The 27,808-nt window shown below is 44.2% G+C and overlaps 1 protein-coding gene across 9 annotated transcripts in view; it reads right to left on the reverse strand.

Annotated features, from left to right (window-relative positions):
- Positions 1 to 7,595: 7,595 nt before the first annotated feature.
- The window catches only part of rbms3 (RNA binding motif, single stranded interacting protein), a 249,107-nt gene continuing 228,894 nt past the window's right edge, over positions 7,596 to 27,808 (reverse strand). For all 9 annotated transcript variants that reach the window (XM_046417466.1, XM_046417470.1, XM_046417469.1 and 6 more), the window contains 4 exons: positions 16,564 to 16,674; positions 10,527 to 10,616; positions 8,672 to 8,796; positions 7,596 to 7,947 (listed from right to left, as the gene is read on the reverse strand). In XM_046417466.1, the coding sequence (XP_046273422.1) occupies positions 7,944 to 7,947; positions 8,672 to 8,796; positions 10,527 to 10,616; positions 16,564 to 16,674 (330 nt within the window). In that variant the 3' untranslated portion in view covers positions 7,596 to 7,943. The remainder of the gene's footprint in view (positions 7,948 to 8,671; positions 8,797 to 10,526; positions 10,617 to 16,563; positions 16,675 to 27,808) is intronic.

Consider the following 27,808-nt stretch of genomic DNA (forward strand, 5'->3'; position numbering starts at 1 on the left):
CACACCAGATAACATCTGTGTTGGTATGCTGCACCCTTGTGGCGCTCAGCTGCTACGTCTCTATAAGTCCAGATAAGGAGGCAGCCTGGCTCTAAGGGAGTGAGATTGAATCTGTGGCATTTCACTCGATAAAGGATTTCACTGCATTTTCCCAGATTTACCAGCCATGGTGTTTGTAGTGGAGAAAAGCATAGCACCACGGAGGAGTCTCTCAGAGCAGTAAAATGTTTTAAATTGCAGTAAATGTACCAAACCGGCAGTTATCTCTGTCAAGCACTGAAGTATTTCTGTGTATTCTCAGACGCGAAAAAAAAGAAAGTGAGCTGTGACTCCTGACGGACCAATCACGCACACTTGAGCGCGCATGCACACACGCTGAGTCCAATCCAAGCAGTCAATTGTTCTCTATTAAGATGTCCTTTGTCTTGGAGTGCCGGCCTTGTTGCCTTGATCTTGCAGAAACGTCTCAGGCAGTGGAAACTTGGCTACTGTGCAGCTGTGGTATTGACAGAACAGGCGTCCCTAGGAGGTGACAAGGACAGCAATTGATTGGGCCTAAATGAGAGTGAAGAGGAAGATTGATTGCCATCGATCCACTTCTTCCTCCAGCAGGCTCCTCCATCTTTGATTATGACCACTTTACGCCCAATCAAGTGTGTGTGAGCCGTGATGGGGGAAATCCCATTGAGAGGTATTAGCTCCATTTGCGAAGGCTGTAATTATGAGAGGATGTGAGGGACCAAGGTCAATGCGCAGCAGGTGCCATCAGGCCGGATGATAATAATAGGGCTTCCTCTTGCTTCCCACTACAATTTAGTCATATGGATAATAGGCTATGGGGAAGACGTGTGTGTGTGTGTGTTCCTCGGAGGATGCTCTGTGCATAATAAATGTTTCCATAATAATGGCTTGAGGACAGGAAAACAGCTAGCATGTGATGAAAGACAACTATTTGAGATGCAGATTAAAAGAAAACAGCGCGCTTGGTGCTTTTTTCCACATTTTTTTATTGAAAGCTTCATCAGAGAGAGAGAGAGAAAAAAAACAACTCATAAAACCCAAGTCAAATCCTAACATCCACAGATGTACAGATAGTTTCTCAAAGATCACACACACTGAGCAGCGTGTGCGAGGCGTGACCATGTCCTCCTCGGCGCTGAAACAAAGGAAAGTGAAAACTAACAAAAAGAGAAAACTAACAAAAAAAAAAAAAATTAAAAACCGCTCTGCTGTCCTAATAAATAGTTCCTCTTTTTATCTGGTAAATGAATCCCATGGCTAACGCACTTTCCGTGCTGGCTATCTAAGCAATTTGGTTGGCCATTTCCTAGTGATTGTTGGATTTTGTATTTCTCAGGGAGCCGTTTGAACTCCACGAGGGGGTTGCTGGCTGGCTGACTGGCTGTGCTCCTGGGGTTGTGTGGCCAATCGATAGCTCTCATCAAAGGTGGACCGAAGCATCAATTAAACAGCACAGGGCCTTGCTCTTGTGGGGGGTAGTTTGAGCAATTTTCCCACTGCATTATGTGTGTGTGGAGTGTGTGTGTGTGTGAGTGTGTGCATGTGCTGGTCTGTGATGAGTTATTGAGCCACGGTTCTCTTTCACACTCTGTGGGAGACAGGCTGCGAGAGTAACTCTGAACTCCCGTCTTCCTAACACACAGGAATCAATGTTGAATGGCTACAACTCCGTTCGCAAGGATGAATCCGCAAGAGCCTCGCGACAACTGAGTATGACATGTAATACATCTAATGAGTTTACTCCTGCGACACTGAGGGGAAGCCACACTGCATAAATGACTTTCTGGAACATGCCACATTTAGGGATGGCGGCAATGACTGTGAGTAACAGTGAGATGGGGACGGACTGTGAGGACTTTCTTTTTTTGTTTTTTTGTTAAACAAAGGCAGTGAAGTAAGCACCTTGCCTTGAAAAACCGACACAGTAGATAAAGTCTCAAGATCTGTATTTATCAGGTATCTCAGAGAAGGTAAGCTCACAGAAGATCAGGTTTACTTTGCAGAGAGCATGTGTGTGTGCTATCCAAAACCGGGAATGAAGTGTCGCATTTCCCCTCAATATTCTAACTCCTTTCTGCATCAAAGAGTAGTTTTTAAAACGATTCGAAGCATCTGATTAGACTTCTGTTGGACACCAGCTGGCTGAGATTCACTGCATCGTGTTGATTTATAAACTGTCACTGATAAGTGGGTAATTTCAGAAAAACTGACTTTATAAATATCTAATACATGATTGCATAAACTTTCTGGCACCGTGGCAGCAAACAATATGAACCTGGACTTTACTCAGCAGTATGAATGCCATGCCAAGTAAGAATGTGACACCACCAACCTGCTGTCCCTGCTAATAGAAAATAATCAGTGCGATTGTGGCAACGTTTCGTATAATCCGTGAGCCCGTTTCAGAAAAGATTTGGAAACTGGTGACAGAATCATGTTCGGTCTGGATCTCTGCGATTGAAGATGAAGAGAAAGCGGCAGAATGAAGTCTTGAAGAAGGGGAAGGAAGAAAATGGAACTGACGCAAATGGATGGACGGCAAGCGGTGGTAAAGTATGTCGAATACAGAACTGAGGAGTGGAAGAAGTCTGAGGCTCTTACTAATTAGTGATGGGTCAAGCCTGTCACCTCCTGGAGTCCTCTACAGAGGACACACTGCTGCACGACGACGGAGAAACTCCAGGCTACGACCACTTCTGCCCGGCAACTGGAGCTAATAATCCTGTTCTCGTTCTCTCTCACACACGCATAAACAAACACTCTCTGTCCTGGTGTAGCTGGCTCCTGGTTTGTGCTGACACATGAGCTGACTGGGAGAAGAGCGTTTCTGCTACAGCCTCCTTGAAATTGCAAGCATGCCTTCTGTACACTTCCACAGAGATATTGGCATTCTGAAAAGGTACATTATGCCATTGTGCTATTAAGAAAAAAAAAAAAATCTGTGATATATTGGTAGCGTACACCAAAAGCAAACACCTGCCTTTACATCTTTTTCTTTCTTGAATCTCCATTAGCAAAACAGAGCTGATATTCTTTGTTGTGCAGTTTTTTCCACCCATAATCACTTGGCTATTTGTAATCCTATTTCCCATAATGCCATTACTATTGAATCTCAGGCCATTTGTTGGATGATCTGTTCTCTGATGTGCAACTCCTGCATTATGAGTCCTATTAAGCTTCAAAAATGTCTTCTGTACTCCATAAAACAGCAGCTGTAAAAGTTTAGAGAACTTGGTTATAGCTATGCTGTATTCATAACCTTGCTAAAAGTTGAACTGCTGAGTAGGACAGCTGTTCGCACGCACACAGGCACACACACACTAGCTTAAAACTGGTAAAGTTATTGTTTAGCAGCTCTGTTCCTTAAGTAGGACACTTAAAATGACTCAGGAATTGAATGCAATGAGTTCACGCCACAATGACGAACAGATGAGCGAAGTAGGCGAGTTCAGGGAGCTCTACAAACCAACACTCGACAGTTGTTAGCCGTTAAAGACCATTATGTGGCAGAGACTTGTTCATTGGGAGATAAGAGCAAATCGTAGCCTCGAGGCAAGTGAAAGCAGATGTTGGGTGTCAGATCAGATGAAAGGAAAAAGGCATGTGCTGATTTGATTGGACAATAAACAGCTGAACGGTCACCGAGAGGCAGTCTGGATGACAAATTTGGCTTTTGACCTCCGCTGGTGGAGGGAAGAAAAGAACTTACGGCAGGTATTTACATTGTGACTGAGGAAAGAGATAATGTATGTATGGCTTCGACGGTGTGGTTCACTTCAGGAACCTGTGTGCCCGTTTCCTTTATGTGTCGTCAAGTGGACAGCTGGCCTGTTCAGATTGAGTTCACGGCCAAATGATCCACAGTGGTCAGCTTGTCACAGAGATCAGTGAACACAATGAAGGCACAAGCCCAAGGACTGCTTCCATTTTAGCACCATAGAGTGGCTTCTACACTGCGTAGCATTTCTTTAGCACAGCTGAATGAAACAAGCTTGTCCGTGTGCTTTGCTTTCAACCATCACACAGATCATTTGGAATCATCTGGAGGCTTTATTTAAAGGCACTCGATGTACAACTTGATTGTTCGCCAAGCATGATGACACAGCTTGCTTGTAATGTGCACAACATACCATCATGTCCCAAAATGCAGCAGTGGACTTTGAATGAGTCACATGAACTGCAAGAGCTCAACTCCAATTGTCACCAAACAAAAAACTCCTTCTCTGTCTGGAAGAAAGGGGTCTTTTGAGGGACACTGGAGTGGATCCTATTGCCCCGGAGGGAGACAAATTGGGCACGTCAAGCCTCATTGCGAGAGTGACTGAAATTGGTTTGTGGTTCTGCTCCTGCACCATCCAATAAAGAGAAGAAACCTCAGAGAGAGAGTGGGGGAAGATGAGAGAATGAGGGAAAATGAGAGCAAAAGGAGCCTGGCTTGGCCATGGCACATTAATGGTGCCAGTGAAGCAGGGAAAAAAACGGGGTCTTTTTAGTGCCGCAGCACCACAGTGGGGCAGTGCGGGCGGACATGGGTGAACAGAGCAGACACACAGCGCTCCTGACACACAAAGGCTGCTGTAATGGGGGCAGAAATGGCCCGCTGTCCCACAGGCAATTTCTTCGGGGGACGATCCTCAGAGATGAAATCATTGAAAATCTCGCACGGCTCTGGGATGGAAAGAGAAGATAAGAAGAGACGGGGCTGTTTGTGCAACAAATTGGGACAAGCAGGGGTACAACTGACACTCAGTGGTACGGTCAAGGAAGGAGCTGCCATCAACATCTTGTTACGGCTGGTGAGGAGCCTAGTTAGCTCCCACAGGTGTGCTGACCTCCCTTGCTTGTGTTGGGGAAAATGATCAGGGGAATGCTCAACACTGACTGTCCTTTTCTAACCTTTAAACACACTTCTCCCATGCCTCGTTAGTGTCACGGAACGATGCAAAGAGCCCCGGTTTACAGATGTCCTCTCAGTGAGCACAACAGTCAGTTTCACTTCTGTCCTGACTGCTGTCCTGAGTGCTTTAGAGCAACTGTGTGGCATTTCTTCGCAGTAACTTCCTGGAGTCTCTGCTGCTTGACTGTCAACCTCGTGGTGATAACAAGACTCCGGTAAATTACACAAACACCTGTGAAACTGTGGAGGGTAAACTGTAAAGCATGCATCCCTTTTTCATGTACACCTACATGTCTTTAAGCAAGCAAGATATAACATGTTAGTCAGGTTTAGAGGTGCTGGTGGGTGGATTTTGTTACATTTAGACAGAGCCAGGCTAGCTGCTTCTCCCTGTTTACAGTCTTTTGTGCTAAGCTGAGCTAACCAGCTGCTGGCAGTAGCTTCACATCTACTCCACTGATAAGACAGTGAAATAAACAATGACAACAATAATAATCCTGTTTCTGAAAAATGTCAAACCATTCTTTCAAGCATGTCTATTCAGTTGTTTCAAAATGCTTTGGCTGCCAGATTAATTAAGTCAGTACCATGACGTGCCATAAAGTTTAAGCAATCATTGCCGTCAGATTTGTACAGTTTGTTTCTTTTTTGTGACTGGCAACTTAGCTGATGTAGTGGGAGATGCAGGGGGAGTCCAACAACTGAAACTGCTGAGAAAGTTTTGACTTAGCTATGGTTGAATTAAAGAGATAAAGAGACCAAAGACAAAGCTGGAAGTAATGTGTCAACGACCATGGAGCGCAGCAAGCAACATTCCCCAATCTGTTTCCTTAAGTTTTCCCTGCAGGATCTGAGAGAGAGAGAGAGAGAGAGAGAGAGAGAGAGAGAGAGAGAAATGGAATGCACCCACGGTGTGTGAAAGCATCGAAAAAAGTGACGAGACATATAAAGAAATGAAAAGACAAGAAGAGAAGAAAAAGACTGCCACTGGTTGCATCACACTTTAAATACTGTTTGATGTGTGTGTATGGGTCTGTACAGTCAGTGTGTGCATGTTCAGATATGTGCAACTGTGTGTGTGAGTATGTGGACACGTATTCCTGTAGTTGTGGGGACAAAAATCTGTTTACACAGTCACATTGTGAGGACTCGTCTTTCTTATGGGGACAAAACACAAATCCCCACTATGTAAATCATTAAATATCTTGCTTTAAGGTGAGTTTGAGGTTAGGGTTCAGAATCAGACAACTAATGTTTCCTGTTATGTTCAGGTGGTGGTTAGGCCACCAGGAAATGTAAGTCTGTTTAACGAAACATGAGTGTGTGTGTGTGTGTGTGTGTGTGTGTGTGTGTGTGTGCACGCGCATGTGGAGCAGCTTGGACAACCGTGGAAAACTAGCTTAAACCCGGTGAAAAGAAGATGTTAAGAAGGATAGTAAGGACTGGTCCGGCCATCAAGGTCAAATAAAAAACAACGACAACAGCAACAACAACAACAACAATATCAACATTAACATCATCAACAGCAACAACATCAACAACAACAAAATCAAACAGAAAAATGATAAGGAAATCAAACCAAAACAAAACAAAACAAAAAAAAACTCTGGTTCAGAGTGTCTCTTCATCTTTGGTATAAAAATGGCCATCCATGGGCTGCATTTGATCCACAACTAGGAAAGACTACAGAAATTGTCAACAATTTCTTCTATTGCTTTTGCACTGATTGGTTTAAACCGTAAGCTCCTACTGAATCTACTTAATTTTTATTTCACTGCCAGAATTTTTTCGTAGTTTTTAAAAATTTTTTGTTCGTTTTATATATTTTTTTTTCTTCTTCTTTTTTTTTTTTTTTCCTTTTTTTTCCTTTTCGCAGTGTGACAAGCAAAGCGGGCTAAAAACATCTTTAAAGCTCATAAAAAAGGTAAAATGTGGCAGATAAAAAGCACTAATGTCATTGACAGCAACTTCGCCATGTAAAATAATAATTATGATAATAAAAAACAAGTTCAGCATTTGCAACAGACTGCATCCACAATGCAGCATGTTTTCTTATGTTGTCATTTTTTTCCTCATTGTGAAAAATCTCTTCAAAGCCCCCCCCCCCATACACACACACACACGACCCTCCCCCAGTCTTTTTCCCCGACAGACATTTTGTTTTCTTCCGACACTTAGTTACCTCTGACATAATAATTATCAAAGATTTCTTCTAATGAAGAAACGAAAAAAAAAGCTCTTCTCTATTAAATCTGTACAGCTTATGTGATAGATTCTTTTGTTTCCTCTTTAGAACAACTCCTCCAGCGTCTTGTACCCTCCGAGTGGTCCAAGAAGCTGATTTTGTTTTCTTATTTTTTTCCCCTAACCAGACGTCAGACTTTAACTCTGTAAAAAGTTTCTGGCGCCCTTCAAATTAAGGCCATGAAGATTCAAGAAAGAAAAAACCAAACAAAACAAACAAACAAACACTTTTTTTTTCGAATATATCTAGAAAACTAAAATTTAACACTAGAACATAAAAAAGAGTGAAAAGAAATTGTAGCTTAATATCTGAGGAAGACAATCTCTGTGTGTATCTCAAACTTGACTCCTCTTTTCTAATTACAAAATAAACTTCATCACCTACCTGCGCATTCAACCTTTTTTTTTGTCAGTTTTTGTTTTTTTCTACTTCTTTTTTTTTTTTTTTTTTTTTTTTTTTTAATATATTGGTTGAGATTTTTCTTTGAGAAACTTTTCAAGCTTCAGCCCAGCCCTTCAGGCAGGTTCCCCCGGCTAAACAATTTCACTTCTTTTGCACTGTGCCCAGCAATTTCCCCTTCCCCTTTCTTCAGCACTCGTTACCTCCTTCTTGCATTTTTTTTTTCTCGTAGGCCAGGTAGGAAATGAAAAAAGTGTCTCTTTTTTGGTGCCTGGGCAATCTGGAAGCAATCTCTTTCTTTTCTCTTTTCTCCACATTCACAGTGCAGCCACCTTCTGTCTCAAGGCAACGCTGTCACATGAACATTCGCTCAGGCCGTTGCTATCTGATGAAAGAGGAGAGAGAGAGAGAGCGAGAGGGAGAGAAAGTGTGCAGTTTTAATCAAAGCGCAATATTACAAAAACAGAAAAGGCAACAGAGCTGACAGCTGACGGCACCTTCAGAGGACTGAAGCAAAATGAAGCACATTAAACAGTTCTGATTGGGTTAGAAAAGCAAAAGGTGCTGCCGAACTGACAAGCAAATGACACCTGCCAGCGGGAATAATGTGAGTCATTTCATAATGGCACGACTCTGTCCCTGAGTAATTTCACTTTATTTCATTGCTTTCGTTTGCTTAACCAGAGAAACACTGGGCAGTTTGACTGCTTTTGTCACGTCACAAAAAGTGTAAAATATTTCAGAGAATATTTTCTATGGCAATAGAATCGCGCTCCAGCTCACCAAAATATTCACAGACAGGAAGCTTGTCTATACAAGTCAGATTTATGTACATATTTATGACAGAATTTATGTGTTGGACCACAAAATGAACTTTTATAGGTAAACATAACTTGCTGGGAAAGGGTAATATAGATATGGATGCAAAAAACACATCAGAATCCAAAATGCCCATAAAGCTGACATTCTCATTGATTTGCAACAACTGTGACCTAATAGAGATATTTATTATTTATAATGATAAATAATAAAAACTAACCTAAAAGGCGGGGAATATTGTGTGGAAAACGGTTGATGGCAACAGTCCCGTGCGTCACCGTTTGACTTACTTGGACTGGTATGAGTAAGCAGGGACATGGTCGGCAGCGCTGTCCACCTGGATCTGTTGCTGCTGGCCAGCCACCTCCTGTGATGAGGGAGCCACTGTCTGGGGGGAGGCGTCCGTCACCACTCCCTGAGGACGCGCATGGCAGCAAACGTGTCAGCTCTGAACTTTAACAAGCATCTCTCTCAGCTCGATGCTCAGCACTTCCTGCCGAAACATCTGTGACTGAATCGAGTAAAGTTCTGTTTCTGTGACTCCTAACTGCTCTGTATACGTAACACTGAATGTCTTGGAGGAGGGAATTTTTCTCAATAGATTGTGTCATATGCTGCACAGGTTGTTAAGTCCTCTTGTAATTCTGGGCTTTAAAAATAATGAGTAATAATATATAATAGTAAAAATAATAGTACAATAAACAAAACTATTTTTACATGAAATAAAAGTATGCCAAATAAAAACTATTTAAAATATCAAATTTTTCCACCCAAAGATGCCAAAGTGTGTCAGAAATGCATAAAAAATAATAGTGGGGAATGTTTTTCTCAGTTTTACTCAGGTGCAGCTGAATAAAAGTGACTTTTTTTGAATCTCAACGTTTCACTCTGGTGTGATACTGTTGCAGTAAATCACTGCTAGACAAAAACATAAAGAATATTTGTCCTTTCTGCAACTATGAAGCTATTTAAGTTGAAAACTCGAGGGAATACTGGGAACCAAGAGAAATATATGACGAAAAGTACAAAATGTGCAGAACTGCTTGCAGATATGTTTGAGGTAAAAAAAAAAATCTTTAAAAATGATCATGTGCACTGAATTCATCACGACAGCCTCTTAGCCGTTCTATGTGTCTAGCTTTGCCGATAGGCCCCCATCACTGAGTCATCTCAATCACCTTTAACAAGATCTCAAGGATAGTGCGTCCTGTCCATACATCAGCCCTCCAGACACCGGCTGATACAGTGATATATATACACCACGCAGCTGAAGCTGACGCTGGCATCGAGAGGACGCCGGTGAGGATGAAATAGGTAGGAGGTGCCAGGGGCTACAATACAACTACATCTCTCCCCACTATCCTACTTGAGGAACTTTCTGAGGATGGGGGAGCTTGACAGGGAGGGAATATAAGAGGAGGGTGGTGGAGGTGTGTGTGTGTGTGTGGGGGGGCAACTAATGGGTCTGTCACGGGAACTGTCATTGTCTGTGGCTGGTGGGCTAACCAGAACTCCATGGCTGATGGATGTATGTGTGTTCCGGCTACCCACCAGCCTGGACCGACGGTGGATGGGGAAAGAGAGAGAGAGAGAGAGAGAGAGAGAGAGAGAGAGAGACAGCACCGCCGGCACTGTGTCTCACTTCAGCTCCTGTCATCTGATACACGACTGATAGTCCATCTGAATACGACTGCACTGTCAGCCGCCAGACAGCCGGCCTGTTCTCCTTGCCGGCCGGCCTGCCTGCTTACCGCGTTCATCATTTCTCAGGCTGGACTGCTCGAACCTGCCAGGAGCTCAGACAGCCGCCGAAGAAGTGACAAAGTCTGCGCCGCACTTCAAATGTCTTTCCCAAATACTATAAAACTTCTGACTCATCCTGCTTTGCTTGCAGTTTTCATCCTCGTTATTTGCTGGCAGTGCGAGGCCATTAGTTTAGAGAGAATAAGAGTAATTTACAGCGTGTTTCGAGTTTAATCTGTCTATTTAATGACTGTTTTGATCTGTTGATGTGCTGCGCAGGTCTAGAAATGGAGAAACTGAGCGCTTGAGTGGGCTGTCAGGAGTAATGATGTCCTCCTTTGGGTAAACAAAGACAGATTATTGTTTTATTGCAAGTAAGGTGTGCATGTTTGTGGGTCTTACTTCGACAGGGACGGCTGTTGGAGGCACAGGAGTGTACTGGGGAATGTAGGTCCCTTGCATAGGCGCCGCGGCAGCTGCAGCAGTCATGTACTGAAACACAAAATACACACGTATGTCAAAATCTCTATGTGTAAAAAATCCTGCTGCACAACAACCACAATACACGGACATTACATGCAACACACACACATGTGACATTTCTGTCCCCAGTACAAAATAGGGCAAGAAAGATTTAACACCGATATCACAGTTCCCTAAAAGTCTCATTCACTGCAATGATTCCTGAAACCACTGGGAAAAGGAGCTTGCTGTGCCCCCGGCATCCTTTGGAGGGCGCTAGAAGAATATGTGTGCACTCTCAACAGAGCCGAGCAAAGCTGATGAGATGTATGCGAGGTAGACAGAGCTATAGGACGAGGAAGACATGTCCTGCTGCTCCACCAGAACGTCACACGAAGGTGAATGCACCAGGCCACAGCTGAGACGAAGACAAAAAAAAAAAGAAAAATAAAGGAAAGCTGAAGAGAATAACAGGAGATTGAGAGAAAGAGAGAAAGAGAAAGAGAGAGGAGAGAGAAAACAGCAGGTCTGTTGCCTGTGGCCTATATTCCTGCCCTGGCTTTTAACTGGGCGCGAGTTCGCTCCGTGATCGCCATTTTACAGACGTGACATTAGTTCGGTTACATGACAGCCATGGGGCTTTCACATGCAATATGAATGAGGACACAGCACTTTGTGTGAGTCTCTCTTTAGGACTTGCTGTCAATGCAGGTTGTGTGTGTGTGTGTGTGTGTGTGTGTGTGTGTGGTGGTGAACACGTGTGCCTGTGTAAGCGTGATTTGCCAGTGTGTGTGCTTCTCTTTTAATTAGCACATGCCTGTGCATAAAAAGATGACTTATCACTATTTGTCTGTCCAACTGTGCATGTGGATGTGCTGTATGTGTTCTCCTGTGTACGGCTGTGTGCCGGGAACACACACACACACACATACATACTCATACATACGTGTGAGCGTGTGTGTGTGTGTTTTTCTGTGTGTGTGTGTCTGTGAAAGACAGACAAAGACAAAGGGCCTTGGAACGATAATGCTGCAGTACAGCGCCAACGGATGTGATCCCAGATAAAAGCCACCAGGCTGCCTCCCCGCCTCCCTTCGTCTTCCTGCTGCTTTTCCGGACCAAGGAAAAAAGGGAAGTACAATCCCTTTCTTTCTGTCTTATTTTTTCCCTCGCCTTGCAGTCTCCCTGCCAGTGCTAAAAAGCGTGGTGGCAGTATGCAGCAGGAGGCAGTAATGGAGGGGATGTGCCGGGCTGCAGAGCCTTTCTTGGCCGTGGGCCCGGCGGTGCTGGTGAAGTGTCATTACCGGCAGCGTTGCTAATGGATCGGGTACGGCTCCACCGCTCACCGCTAATGAGAGCAGCTAAAGGCCATGGACATGGGTGATTAACTCCCCCACCGTCACTACACATGGCCAGGAAGATGCCCTGGGATGGATGTTAGTGTGCGTTCGTGTGACTGTGTGGGACTGTGGCTGCGAATTTAAGGTTATCGCACCTCCCGGGCTGTCACACTCAGGACGGGGTGAGGTGGCATATCCAGGCTTCCTGACACATTACCACATTACCTCCCTGTGTCACCCCTTCTTCCCTCTCACCTTCCTGTCATTCTCTTTCTCTCTCTCCCTCTCAACCTGCTATCGTCTAAAAGGGCCTATCAGATTGTTGAAGTGACCTTCTCCCTGATGAATCGAAACCATGCATACCAATTTTGTTCGCGACTTTTTGTCTTCGCCTCTCCTTCCCCATTAACTTATTCAGCCAACTCACCTGTGAGGGCCGCATGAAAGCAAATGAAGGGAAGCAGGAGATAATTAGCGATATCAAAATCTCCCTGTCAAAGGGAGAATGTCCATTTGAAATGTTATATTTCTCTGCAGGTCTGCGAGAGGAATTTAAATTAGATTCAACAAGAAAATTTAATAAGATAAGATTTCTTCCTCTACCATAACCATTAGTTAACCTATTTAATATGGCAGGTGGAGCAGGGCATATTTCTGCAGTCACTGCTGTGGCAAGTCAGGGGGATGTCAAGACTGGCTATAGTGAATTAGGTTGCTATGGTGATAAAGATGATTTTGGTCCAATTTCAACTCTTTTAATACTTCCCTGTCCATAGTCAGGGGACAGGTTTGGGCAATATAAAGCATCCCTAATTGGCAATAAATGGTGTTTCACACTCACAGTCACACACGTCTATGCACACGCACACACACCTGCGCCTGGAACAGATGGCGTGTGCGTATGTTTGAAGAACGGGAGGCCTGAATAGTTCCTTAACGAGGCAGTAGTGAATAGACTCCTTAAGTCTCTTCTCTACCATCACTCTCCATGACATGCACCTATGACTACAGTATGAAGTCAGACCGCAATGCAGCAACGCAAGGACGGGGATCCACACCACAGACAGATCCACTCCGGTACCACAGTGGTTTGGGCCTCCGCACCACGTGACACAAGTTATGATTGGTGGGTAAAAGAGTGACAAGGCGGTTTACTTTTCGCTTTCAGTTTTCCACATCAAAAAGAATTTCTTTAGCAATCCTGGCAATGGTGGACTGTGTCGCTGCACGTTAGCATGTTTAAATGCTCAAATAAATCATCCACCACCACGTCTGTCACTCCGCATCTAATCTGTCCCCTCTGAGTTGACATGCTGTTCTGTCGCATCATGTGCGGGGTGGAGGATAACAGTTGGTCAAGGCAAGAGCATCCAGCCACTCAGTGCAGGTTATTAATGGCAGAGCAGCATGGGGATGGGCTCTGATGACTATTGATCTTAGCTGTGGGGCTCCAATGCGATGGAAGCTATTGGAGTTGCACACCAGCGGCTGTGAATCACAGTGCTGTACCACTTCACCGTGAAAAGCCCTCCATATGTTGGCTCCCAGGCTTTGTTAACACCCCGCCTGTAGAGATTTATACAGCCAAGTGCCATCTTTTAAATCACTTCTTTAAACGCACTCTTATCAGCAGGCTTTTACATTATATCATTTTAATATTTACTGTTTTTTTGTATTAAACCCAGCCTGTGGAGCTTCTGATCTGAACTAGTAGTTTTTAAATGGTCCCCATCTTGTTTGTGGCATGCAGAGTCCACATGGGTGACACAATAAACAGTCCTGCCGGTGTTTTTCGCGTTACTCCACGGATGGTTGGATGGTATGAAAAGATTTTCCTCTGTTAACAATTACCTCCAAGGTCCTGCAGTAACTTAACTGCTCAGTGGTACCGGGAATCACAACTTCAACATGTGTTACTGTTTGAACGTGAGAGTGCACGCTCAGTCAGCTTATCCCGGGTGAGTAAAGGTTAAATTCAGCCATGCAAGGTTATGGCAATGCAGAATAACACACTGTACTTTGACTTACTGACAGAGAACCAAGGGAAATAGCCCAGATAATAGAGGAAAACACTTCACACAAATCTGTCTTCGAGGGACAGAGAAGCTGTCAATCAGCGCTGTCACCATGACAACAGAGACCTGGGTTCTACATGCCATGACAGGAATAGGATGGAGAACACAGAGGGAAGGTCACCTCTTGTCATGTCAAACATTGTGTCGCTCACACACGAACGCAGACGCTGACACGCGTGCAGACACACACAATTGCTGAAATAACGGCGCGTGTGCACGCCCGCACGTGCACGACACGAGCAAACATCGCGACTGCTGTTGAGTGGCGAGAGCCCGAACATGGCGAATAAATCACAGTCACAGGGCAACATACAGAAAACATGGTAAATCAAATCAGTGAGGAGCATGGGTGGCATGTTTATGTGTGTCATCCATAAACAGTAAGCCTGAGGTTCTTCAGCATTCTGTAATCAAGCTGTTCAAGAAGGGCAGTCCGACTATAGAAAGTTTCTGTAAGCAGAACGTTTTCTAACGAAGCAGCTTAATTCCAAAGCAGTGACCATCAGACACAGGCGCCAATCCATGCTTCCTCATTACAAGGCGAGGTTTTCCTTGCCCCTCCTTTTTAACGGGCTTAACCCTCCGCGCTGATCCTTGCTGCAAAATAACACAGCGTTCTCGGAAAGCTATGGTCACCGCACCAGAGTCACAGCTTGGGCGGACCGGGAACATTCGGTTCTTTTCTTGGAGGCAAGAAGGAAGCCACAGCCATACACAAACAGCCGCAGAGAGCCAAGAGTATTCTGAGGTGCGGCTGCTCGTTCGTGATAAGTTGTTGACTTTGGGGATGTTACTCATGGCAGGTGCTCGTCTGTGGTGTAATTTAAGTCACGTGGCCAGTGGGGGTAATCAAAACAACCTCACCACATGCGTGTGCACATAAGGAATGTGCTCTGAGAGTATGTGGTGTCAAGTCCAGTTTACTACGCAGATAGTTAGGGATCTTGGTTCCTAACCCCTCTTTTAACAGGCTCTCTCAATCAGGCAGTATGAAAGGGCTTTCACATCTGGCTTAGGAATAAGAGTAAAAGGAAACATGTCTCAATTCCTACGGATGATCAAGGGTGGCCTGCTGTGTTTGCGGCTCAGCCATAGAGAAGTTATGCTACACAGCACATCGCCACAGGAAAGCTAAGCAGCCTGAAAGGGAAGAGGCAGAGGGAATAAATGAGAAACGAAAAAAGGGGAGAGAGAGTGCCTTAACCCACTTTCTACTATAATACAACCCATCAAACATCAGAAGCCATCATCATAGATTAGCCTGTCTCTAATCCTGGCTGTTAGCACAGCTGGGGCAGATTAGGGTGGGGGCATTCCTGACAGAGCCAAGATGGCGTCACAGTCGCTGACAGCTCACCTGGAAACACATGGCTAACTGTACAATACAGCACTGTTTCAATCATACACACACACACAGATGAAACGCAGTGCTGCGGCAAAGCTGCCTGCTTGCTTGCCCCCGGGGCAGCAGGGTTAGGGCAGGAAGTCAGGCTTCAGAGCAGTGTGACACCTCTAAGTCGACTTGATCCTGGGACAGGGGGGAGTTCCTGGTTCAGGGGGCGGTGACTGTACGCGAGTGTGTGCGTGGAATAACAAAAACTGATGGAGCGATAGGTTTGATGTGTGATTTAGAAAGTGCGGGAAAAAGAAAGTGTGAGAAAGAAACAGAAATTAGAGGGTGAAAATGAGGGAGGTGGAGAACAGAGAGCTCTGTCACACTCTTAAGCCTCACAGGAAATCTGTTTAATGTGGAAGATCAGGGAGGAAATATGCTCTCTCAATATCTGGCGGCAAATGTATGCAGTGTAAAACAAATGATATGGCAACTCCAAGACAGAACACATGTGGAAACACCCACAGAAAGTTTGGCTTTCGTGAGAAAGGAAACGAACAATCTCTTAGTCTTTGTTTTTGAACTAAATGAACAAAGTTCCCTAAGGATAAAAGGCCTCCACCTGGTCCTGGTCCTGACTCACACCACCAGCATAATGGCCATCAACCCATCAACCACTGCTTTGCACTCTCTACTTTGCACATTTACATACCTCCATTACCAACTAGAAATAACACATAATGATAAGACTGGTTATTATGCTTTCTGTATCAATATTATTTCATATAAAAAATCTGAAATGCTGTGTAACCTGCTATACTCTTGTGGAATAATATTCTATATTCTTTACTAAAAGAGCTCAGTCCTTTGCTGCCATATATTTGAGTGTACGTCTGACCTTTTTCTGCCACACCACATGCGCATTCAAGGCGGACAGCTATGTTGTGATTGTGAAACAGTGAAAAAGTAGAGCTGGACCAAAGGTACGGTTACTGTTAACTGATCACATAAAAACTACATCTACAAACCACGAATCAACAGTCACCAATCAGCTGTAATAAACAGAGTAGCTACTTGGTTTGCATCTCGTGTAAAAAGGCAAAACCCAGGAGACTGACTGATGTGATCGCGCCGGGAGGTTCTTTCTCGTGGTTTATGGCAGCTACTTGTGTTTGGGTGTTAGTGTAATATGTGGAGTTCATTGTAGCACAGTGGGGGGAGTAACTCACACTTCCTGTAGTGCCCAGGGACAGATGGTTCATCTGCTGGGTGATAGGGCCCATCATGCTGGCAGGCTGCATGGACATAGTGTGGTCCATGGCCGGCGTGATCACTGCACCCTGGCGCAACAAGAGAAAAGACAAGGAGAAGGTGAAATTAAAGGAAGAACACAACAATAATCTTATTAACCTGGTTAAAAGGAAAGTGGCTGACAGAAACGAAAACCACCCACGAATATCAGAAAACGAGCCAACTGATTTTGCCAGAGAAAGGACGGATATTCAGTGAAAGGGTGGAGGAGGGAGACTTGGGTTTGTGGAGGTGGTGAAGCTGGCCAGGCAGGAAGTCAGAACGAGACAGGGGAAGAAGAGTTGGGAATAGATGGGTGTGGCCCAAGCAGGGGTGACAAAAGAACAACTCGGCCAGAGAAGAAGAAGAAAAGAGGGACAGTGTCATTTAACAGCAACAAAACACAGGGACATTTTCACAATCAATACACGCTATTGTCTTTGGTCCATCAAAATCATCAATATCAGCTGCTGATGTATCAACAATGTGGGTTTGTGCGGTTCATTGATCGCTGAGAGAGGAATCCTGCTTTCTTTCCCTCCCTCCTTGTGTCTCACTCACTCCCCTCTTGGTTAATGCGTGGCATGTTTTCAACAACGCTAGAAGCTTCTTTTTCACGGTGCAGCGGAACATGAGGGAAAGTGATGAAAACCATTGTTGCTCTTTCATCCCTTGTCATGATAGCTCCATTTCCCCAGCACTGAAGCCTCGGGAGGAACGCCTTCAAAACCAGGCCTTTTTCCTGTGCTCGCCTCTCGTCTCGCTTTGTGTGTGTGTGTGTGTGTGTGTGTGCGTATTCCAGGAGCGCCAATGTGTGTGTGTAAGGTAAGCCTACAACACACTGTGTAACAGCATACGCACACGAGTGTGAAGAGAGACTGACAGTGTCTATTTGTGTGTGTGTGTGTGTGTGTGTGTGTAAATGAGCCTGCAACGTCCAATAGGGCGTGTTTGCCAGCGTGCGTGTGCGTGCGTGCACCCCACTGGTGACTCTGTGTGGGCCTATTGGAGAACAAACTGTGCAGACACAGCCTGTCAGAACCGCTCTGCTTGTCTAGTGCCTGCATTCACAACACAGCTAGCTCCCTCTCTCCTCCCTCTCTCACTCGATATGCAAGCTTAATGTGATCCTTCCCGGAGTTTCACCTCAGCACAGAAGAGAAACGAACTGAGTGGAATGCTGAGAAGAAGCACCAGCACCTTTGTGAGTTCAAGCTTAGCCTCATTATAATGTAGTAAGTGTTTCCTCAGTGATTTATAGATCACTAACTAAAACTGGTTACTCCACACAACCTTAAAGGGAGTAATTTGAACATTTTTGCTTGTCTCTCAGGCTGTATACCATTGCCTTACGTTACTGGTGAATGACAGAGTTGTGTGAACTCTGGATACGAATATCGGCAAGACAAATTAAGAGTTGAAAAAGAAAAAGAAAACAAAACAAATCAGAAAAAAGCAACATTAGCTTACTATTGTAGAATGTAACAGGAAAAGTATCCAGACACACCTCTTTATGGGGCTTTTTTTCAGGTGTTGGGCTCGGCCCCTTTACTCCCAGTGAAGGGAAATTTTAATGCTTCAGCATACCAAGACATTTTGGACAATGCTATGCTTCCAACTTTGCGGCAACCCCTTTTCTATTCCAGCATGACTGAGCCCCAGTGCACAAAGCAAAGCTCCATAAAGACATGGCTGGATGAGTTTGGTGTGGAGGAACGTGTCTGGCACACACAGAGTCCTGACCTCAACCCCATCCAACACCTTTGTAATGAACTGGAACGGAGACTTCGAGCCAGGCCTTTTGGTCCAACATCAGCGCCTGATCTCACTAATGCTTTCCTGCACAAAACACTCTAAAATCTTGCAGAAGGCCTTCCCAGAAGAGTAGAAGCTTTTATAGCTCCAAAGCTGTCTGTGTATTCAGAATGCGATGTCACTGAAATCCCTGTTGATGTAATGGTCAGATGACCCAGTACTTTTGTCTATATAATGTATCTGGTTTGGTACTTGATCGAAAATCAGTTTTAATCTGTTTAAATCAGATTTCCATCTCACTGCAAACTGCACAAATACATATTAAAGAAATGAAATAGAAATTAATTGGGAAATACGCGTTTCTCCATTTATGCAGATTATATACACGAATAAAACAAAGTAAAGGATTAGCAATTTTAATGTATTGTTGCCCTCTGCTAAGCTATTTCCTTCCATTTGACAGCTTATGATGCCACACTGACTTTTGATTGGATGGCACTAGAGACATCCATCCATTTTCTATACCGCTTATCCATTAGGGTCGCGGCGGGGGCTGGAGCCTATCCCAGCTGACTACGAACGAGAGGTGGGGTTCACCCTGGACTGGTTGGCAGTCAATCACAGGGCTGACACACAAAGACAGGCCAGGCAGGAAGTCAGTACCACACACGCACACAATATAGGGGCAATGTAGAGTAGCCAATTAACCTAATGTGCATGTTTTTGGTATTGTGGGAGGAGTACCTGGAGAAAACCCACGCAGGGACAGGGAGAACATGCAAACTCCACACAGAGGGGGCCCAGACCGGGATTCAAACCTGAAATCCTTTTGCTGTGCGGTGCTAACCACTGCACCACCGTGCCACCCAGCACTAGAGACATTAGAAACAAATTTACACTTTACTAAAGTCTTCACTGCCTTTCTTCAAGACCTTTATTAAGATTTAATGGTGCAACCATTGAAATCAGCTAGTAACAGGAACTTAGGAAGGACTTTCCAGCCAAACTTAGTGATGGATTTAGGAATAGCTGGTACAGCTATACAATGGATTTAAAAAACACATTGTTTCCCTCTGAAATGCAGCAAAGTTAAAGTTTAAAGCAGCAAAAAATGAAAATACCCAGTACTTAGTTCCGTTTGACCACTGGCTGTGACGGACGAAAAAGGAAAAAGGAAAAAGGAGAAGGGGAAACGAGGAGACAGACAGAGAGACCGCGTGAGGACAGAAGAGGGATGATTAAGGAGAGAGCTGATGGAGGTCATGAGGAAGACGGCAGTTAGAGGAGACGGACAGGAAGAGGGAGGAGGGAGAGAATTAGTGGGAAGAGGCTGAGGGATGCACCGGGAGAAAGGGAGAGAAGACAAAGAAGCAGAAAAAAGAAGAAGAAGAAGAGGAGGAGAGAGGGAAAGAGAAAGAGAGGAGGAGCGAGAGGGAAGCAGCGGGAGCTGTGGGCTACCTGTTACCGATTCAGCCTCTGACAATGCCTTTATAATGGGAAAGGGAGAGCAACGGAAAAGCTTAATTCACAGACGTGTCAGGGAGAGTTAAGCCGATTTGTGATTTCGATTTTCTGTGTTTGTGAGACTGAGTGTCTGTGAGAGAGGGGGGGGTTTAGAGTGTGTGTGTATGTGGGTATCTGTCGCGTTGTGTGTCCGTCCACAGACAAACTAGAGGGGATAGAAAACGAGAAAGACACTGACACAAATAGAAAATATATGTTTTTGTCCCTTCTGAGAAGGCAGAGAGAGGGAGTGAGAGATGGAGCAGGGTAATGGATGCTATTGGCTACAAATGTATAAGATGATGTTTACAGATCTCCTCGGTGTATGCATATATTTTCCTCTGTGTGTGTGTATGCGTGTGTGTGTGTGTGAAGAAAACCCATCATGCTTAAGATGCTATTGATTCTGCCCTAGACAGGAGACAGACGATACCAGCATCCCGGTTGTTAAATGCGCTCATATACACTCAAGGATCAGAGACGTGTACAGTAAATAAGGAACGATGTAAAAATATCTTACAGCCCCAGCTGTGTTTTTTAATGACCTCTCATTACGAGTAAACAGAAACACCTTGACTGATGGAGCGTTGATCAGTATCAGCCCATGTTCATTACTTGGTCTTTAGAGTCGAGCCGATCAGAAATAACAGTTGTAAAATGGATGAAGCAAATACATAAATGCCTCACAGACGACGGCTGCCTCATCCGTTACGGCTAAAGGATCTCCATCACATGAAGTGCTTCACTTTCCCTTTCAAGCTCTACACAGAGACATCGAGATGTACTCAGGCAGGCAGTACCTTTCAAGCTTTAGGAACCCAATATTTGGTTTCTTGCAGCACAGAATTTCATTCGGATTGGAAACACAAAACAAAAAACAAATGTGAGGGGTAAGATTCCTTTTTGTGACTGCTCTCAAGTAGGGAGTAAAGAATTTGAAATTTGAAATAAAAACAAAATAGCTCATTTTGGAGAGTGTAACAGAGTATTATAACATGTAAAAAAACCCAAACAAAAAACAAAGAAAAGCTAATAGACGTAATCTTCAAAACGGACATGCAGAACCTCATGAATGAGGAAAACATTTTCTACGATGTCTTCTGCAGAGGGTTTCAGTGAAATCCTGCATATCAGATGATTGATTCTGATGACTTTAAAATTGTGATCAGTATCAGCACTATAAAAAAAAAAAAACGATCAGAGCATCCCTACAGCTAACCATTTTACTCTTCCCTATTGCTGCTGGAGGTAATAATATCCAACATTATTGCCTATCTACACTGTTGCTTCTAACCGGTGCTGATGTATCACTACCTTCAGGCGTTGGCAATGCCCTCGCTCTGACTGAAAACAGCCTGGGGCCACAAAGAGAGCTCACACGCCGATCCACACCTTGCAGACCCTGATGCTTCACTGATGCAAAGAAGACATCTGCTTACTGAGGCGAGCTATTCAGACACTGCACGCCAATACGGCAAAAGCCTGGTAGCAAAATAAGATCGGGGGCATGAACGATGAAAGGCTTTCAAAGTGAACGTTGCTTTCTTGACAGGTGAAATATGAAAATTGGAGGGAAAAAAAAAGACCTGAGAGGTACATTAAAAGCCTCAAGAACGTCAAACAATGACTGAGGCTCTGTTCCTGAGTCGTCCACTCAAACAAAGCATCACTTGTGTCGTCCACATGAAAGAGGACCCACGTTTGACTCAACACATTCCTGGCTGTATTTGACAGTTGGTTTCTCCATGTGAGGTTCTGTGGTTTGGATACTGATGCTGGTGCGTGTGTGTGTTAGTGTGTTTTGTGTTGGGGTAAATGTGGCACGCACACTGCAGGATACTTGCAGAGGTGCTGTGGCTCAACGCCAAAGGATTTAAGTATTCCATGGACTTTTATCCATCTCCAGTGAAAAACACACACACACACACACACACACTAATCTTGTTCGCTCAGTCATTATTGGTCTGGAAGGCCTGGTGTTACAGAACATCTGCTGGTGATTGACTGGTAACTGTATACAGTACAGATTGCCAGGGACCTTTAACGCTACAGACTTGCCTACCTTAAGGGCAGACGCTGCAGGATGTGAAACAGCATCCATTGAAACCACAAAATTACACAAGCTACTGGTTAGGGAATTTTTTAAGTGTAGATAGTTGGTGTGTAAGGTACATCTTTGTTTTTCACCTATGTTTGTATGTTTCTGTGGGTGCTCTTGGAAGTGTCGCTCTGGTAAGGTTTACAATAGCCAGCCATAACTTTGCCTTCACTTACCTCGAGTGTGGCCACACTTTTCAGATGCCATCAGGCACCTTTCCACTTGGTTAAACCCACAAAAGGGAGACAGCATCCTGGCTCTTTCACTCTAATCCACAGCATGAATCCCTCCTTGGGGGGTTACTGACCACCAGGGCTGCTCTACTGTTACCAACACCGACTGTCTACAAGACACGGTGAGCCACAGTCTACAGCAGGGAGGTGAACTGCTCATTTCATCCAACTACTGTAGCAGTTGTGGACACCGACGAACAGCCTCAGAGGTTGACATTGATGTAGATAGTAGCTTCTTGTGGCCTTTGCCATCGTTCTTTACATTTGAAATCTCCTTTTTAAAGCATTTTGAAAAGCTTAACTGCAAACATGACAAGAACCAACAGGGAAAAAGGAGGACTGTTACCATGAAAATGAAGCAGCTGAGAGGCCACAACGATGTATATTAACAGATTAACACGTGAAGCCAGAGGCCAACGAAGGATTTTTTAACTCTGGCAAAGACGTTTATCTACTGTGTACCTATTTGTTCTCTACAATGAAATGAAAACAAGAGGAACGATGGATCAGTCCCCTTCCACTTATTGATTCATTAGTCTATCAGTGAAGTGTAATATCACAGAGGATGCAGACCGAATTACAATAAAATGTTTTATCACTGAAATCTGCGTTTTCAAAATGAAACCAGCCGGAATGTGAGTTGCTGTAGGCTACAGTTACAGTATCAGGACATACACTATATAGAAAAAGGATTGGGACAATCACATCCCAATCTAAATACCGCTACAAAAGCTTCCACTCTTCTGGGAAGGCTTTCCACAAGATTTTGGAGTGTTTCATTCATGCAGTAAAACATTTGTGAGATCAGGCACCGATGTTGGACCAAAAGGCCTGGCTCGCAGTCTTGAAGTTCCAGTTTTTCCCAAAGGTGTTGGATGGGGTTTGAGGTCAGGACTCTGTGTGGGCCAGTCAAGTTCTTTATGGATGTCTTTATGGAGCTTTGCTTTGTGCACTGGGGCACAGTCATGCTGGAATAGAAAAGGGCCTTCAACAAACTGTTGCCACAAAGTTGGAAGCATAGCATTGTCCAAAATGTCTTGGTATGCTGAAGCTTTAAGATTTCCCTTCACTGGAAGTAAGGAACTGAGCCCAACCCCTGAAAAACAGCTCCATCCCAATACTTTTGTCTATATAGTGTATGCTGCTAGTCTGCCATGAGTGAGATTGTTCAGTGCTGATGGACTGTTGTTTTATGTACGTCTGTGAGCAAGAGAGAGATCCAAACTATTAATATGAACCCTGTTATGAGTGTTCCTGATTAAAAATGCTAATGTTATTGAGGGCATTATCAAAAAGAAACAATTAACTTGTCCTCTTTGAGAAGGACAAGATATTTGGATGGATTTAAAGTGTGTGTATGAGTGCATATGTGTGTGTACGAGAGAGGCTAAGGGTGGTAGATGAAGCATGTAACAGTATTTGTCATGTCTTCGTGGGAGGTCCATTCCTCTCCACGCTCAGATCAACAATTTTCTGACTGCCTTTTGTAGACAAATGGATCACTTCACACACAAGAATCTCTCCAGAATATTTACTCTATTTACAAAAGCAAGAAAAAAGAAAAAAAAAAAAGAAAAGATTAGAAATCCAATTAAAAAAACACAGCGAGCTAATAAATCCTGTCCACCAAAGCATACCAGCTTTCGTCTCAAAATGCATTTTTGCTATCACAGAACTTTGCGAGGTAATATCCAAAAACTTAAAGTGAAAATGCAGCCACTCAGTCTCTCTGTCAGTTAGCCTGTGGCACTGCAACAATATCGCTCTTATACGAATGAAACTTTAACCCCATACAGACAATTTATTTTTCTTTATTGGCACCAGCACAGTAGCTGCGGTTGTACTTTGAAGGGGCAGTAAGGAAGAGAGATAAAGAAAGAAGGAAGACAGAGAAGACAAAAGGGATGGAGGGAGACAGAAATGAGGAGAAATGACGTACAGAAAGGAGAAAGGAGGGGGAGCGACGTTGGGAGAGAGGGATGAAAAGATAGAGAGGAGGGAGAGAAAGAGCAGAGTGAGCAACTCAAGGACGACCGTGGTCCCGTCTCAAATTCTGCCTTGCCAGTCAAATCCATGAGACCAACGTAATGTTCCCCTTCTGACTGTGCAGAGCATTTCTCTCTCTTTTTTTTAATGTCAAACGAGAAGATGGGTATCACACAGTGCACCCGTTCACCTCCATCCGAAGAGGGCAGATAGTTATGGTTCATTTCTAAAAGGCCCAGCATGCATCTGTTCAAAGCCGAAGCCAAGGAGAACTGGCTGGAGTGCAACGGAGAGGAATTCAATAATTCACCTCCAGTATTTAAGGGCCAGTGCACTACAGCAAATACACACTCGAAGCACATACAGTTCACAGTGAGGAAAAGGGGGGGAGAAAAATAGAATGGATAAGTCATGGGGAAAGACAGCAATGCTGCGCTTGGCTGGCACTGCAGCTACTCCGGCACTCTTTGGCAGTGCGAAATGAATTTGAGAGTCTGTGTGTGTGATTGATGATCTGTTCGTAAGTGAGATTTACCATTAAGACTGTGTTTCTGCACTAAAACAATATGTGTGTTTAAGCAGTTGTGCATCTCGCTGTGAGCTGCATGTAAGTGCTTGTCTTTGGGGGCCTTTAGTTCGTCGGGTTTTCTCCTCTTCCGCAAGGTCTGCTGACTCGCGCAGCGCCGACCAAAGAACAAAGCACCAAAGGCAAGCGGTCATGCTGCTCTGACATCCCACGCCTAACTGCCAAACAGAGCACAGCATTAGAAGATCTGAGAGACAGCATGAAAGTCCAAGAGAAATGGAAGACAGATGATAAACAGACCAAAAGAGAAAGGAGAACAATGTCTGGAAGTGCGAGCTGCAACCTCATTTACTCGTCCACTTTAAAAAAGCCTATCACTTTCTACCAAGCTCCACGCCGAGTGCATCTTGAACATTAATTGGTGATAAACAAATTTTGAAAACTGTCCTCTCCTCACTCTCTCTCTCTGTCTTACTGCTAGCAAAGTGCTGGGTCCTCTGTGGGATGAAGTTTCGTATGGATGGACCTGTCAAACTTAATCTGGTCACATAAAAACAAACACCTTTGCTGAAGCGATACATGCTGCAGTGGGCTTTGTTTACTGTGCAACAAGCCAATGAGTTCCTCTCAGCTTCAACATAGTTTAATTTACTGTCATTCAATACATTTTCTATTATTTCCAACAAATTACCAGTATTGTTTCACACTATTTTCTGACAGAGTTTAAGTTTCCAACGGCAAGAAAAACATCAAAAGAACTAACCGTCTCAATGCAGTAACAAAGCATCATTAACAATGAAGTAATTAATAAGCTTTCAATTATTGGTATGGCTCTGCAGAGCTACAAGCTAACTAAATTTGTCCCTGTGAGAGCTACTGCACTTTTTAAGTAAAAAGTACGGTTTAATTTTAAGGTCATCAAATCATAAGCGAGCTCTTTCTCTGAAGGGAAACGCCACACCCAGATTTATCATGATTATTTGTTTGAGTATGAAAATGTATCCTCCATACAAACCACTCAGAGCCCTCAGCATGTTTAACTTGTTATTTACCTTGTTACTGCACTAACACATTCTTACAATACAGCCATAGATCGTCTATTCTATTCTGTTCTGTTCCACACAGTCTCACTGGCTAACTGTGACCCTGTCCCCTTCCATGCTCGGCCGCCTCCATATTGCCTGGACACCAGGAGCACCATTGCACTATGCTCCATTGGTTTAACACGCAACACATGGCGAGAGCCGGCAAACTGCAGCACAATCAATTGGTTTTTAATGCCCTGAGTAGGCCCCTGAGCTCTTGAAGCTAGCATGCTTGGCTAATTTGACGAGAGTCAGTGAGCTGGTGGCAGGCTATGTGTGTGTGCAAGGGGTGGTCTGTTGTGTACGCAACTAGCGGTGGATATGAGTGTAGGTCATAAAGTGATACAGACTGGTAGCTATCTACTGACAGCAGTGACAGCTGGGGTTAGCACCTAGCAGCCGTCTGGTGGCAGAGAGCCACTGCAACACGATGGGGATGCGGCCATGGGGATGGATATGAGCACATGGTTACTGCTGGCACAAAGGCATGATGGGATGTACACTACAACACAATGTGGCTATTGGCTAGTGGCTACTGCCTATGAGGCCTCATGACATAAGGTTGGAAGACGGATGGAAAGGCTGGTTGGGAATAACCAGCATGGACCACACATAAGGCACTATGTAACACATACAATGCACACAAACATGAATCAGGCCAACATGACCAGTTACGCAAATGTAGTCGATGCGGCTGTGCATGTTTGGTCTATGTGCTGACAGACAAACCATAATAACACATGACTGCAGCGTCTGAGAAACTGCCAGAAGATGAAGAAAATGGTATCCACATTTAAATAAACACATGCTCTGATATAGTCTTGATGCACAGAAACTAGACACACCCGTGTGCATGCATATACAGAAGCAGACGCACAATCAGACGTCAGTGCACATGCTGAGCAGTCACACCATTAGATATCTCATTCTTGTCTTTCACCTTGTAATATTGTCTACCACCCGTGACAACTTCACTCTCACAACAGGCGGACTCAGTGGCAGCAGCAAAAATAGCTAGCTTGTTAGCGAAGTAGCTTTAATCCTGTGTGAAACCAAGTGTCACCAGAAAAGTGCAGCCCTGACTGCGAAGGTAGCAAAAATACGGCAGGGAAGAGGAGGCTGGGTGAGTGAAGATACTCGTAGGACAGGCAGGAGGTTGCGTGGCTGAAAGGCAAACTGAGTGGCTCAGAGGACAGCTGCAGCTGGGTGTGGTGTATGTGTATGTATGTGTGTGTGTGTGTGTGTGTGTGCGTGTCTCTGCCTGGCTGGTGGCCTGCTGTGACCAGATTACATGTTCACTGTCCCACAGCGGGAGTGCAAGTGAGATGGGTAGGACTGAGTGGGAAATGGCCACAGCAGGGAGCCACGCGGCCGGTTGAGCACTCCTCCAGTGAGTTAGTGCTGGACTATCAGCTGGAGAGTCCTGTGTTCTCCAATTTGTTCAGTCACAGGGACTCACAAGCAGCCAGCTGTCTTTTTGACTCAGGCTAACAATGCTATTGACACTTTCATGGGTTGCTTGAGGTAAACACATTCGTTTAATGACAGCAATGACAGAAAGAGCACATAGAAAATATTCCTTAAATTTACTTTTATGGTGCTTACCTATAAACATCTGCACCAGATGCCTTCCTGCTTAAGTTAAATTGTAAATTTTGTGCCTTAGCCTTGTAGCTTAACAACAACAAAACTGACTAACAACTACTTCATGCAAGAAACTGCATGATGGTAAAATTAATTAAAAAAAAATCTAAATATATACAGTTTGAAACTGATGACTCAACTGCTGTTAATATTGAATAATAACACACACACATAATAATTATTTTACACGTTTGTCATTCACATTTACTAAGAATACCATGTGTATTTCACCATATAACAATCATTAGTGTCAAGCAGAAGGCAAATTATGTGGCTGTGTGATTCCTTAGAGGTAACTTCAGCAAAAAAACCCCCCACAAAAAACCAACAACAACCAAACAAAAAAAACCCTTA

Source organism: Scatophagus argus, chromosome 17, assembly GCF_020382885.2.
Source record: "Scatophagus argus isolate fScaArg1 chromosome 17, fScaArg1.pri, whole genome shotgun sequence".
In the NCBI taxonomy this organism is placed as follows: domain Eukaryota; kingdom Metazoa; phylum Chordata; class Actinopteri; family Scatophagidae; genus Scatophagus; species Scatophagus argus.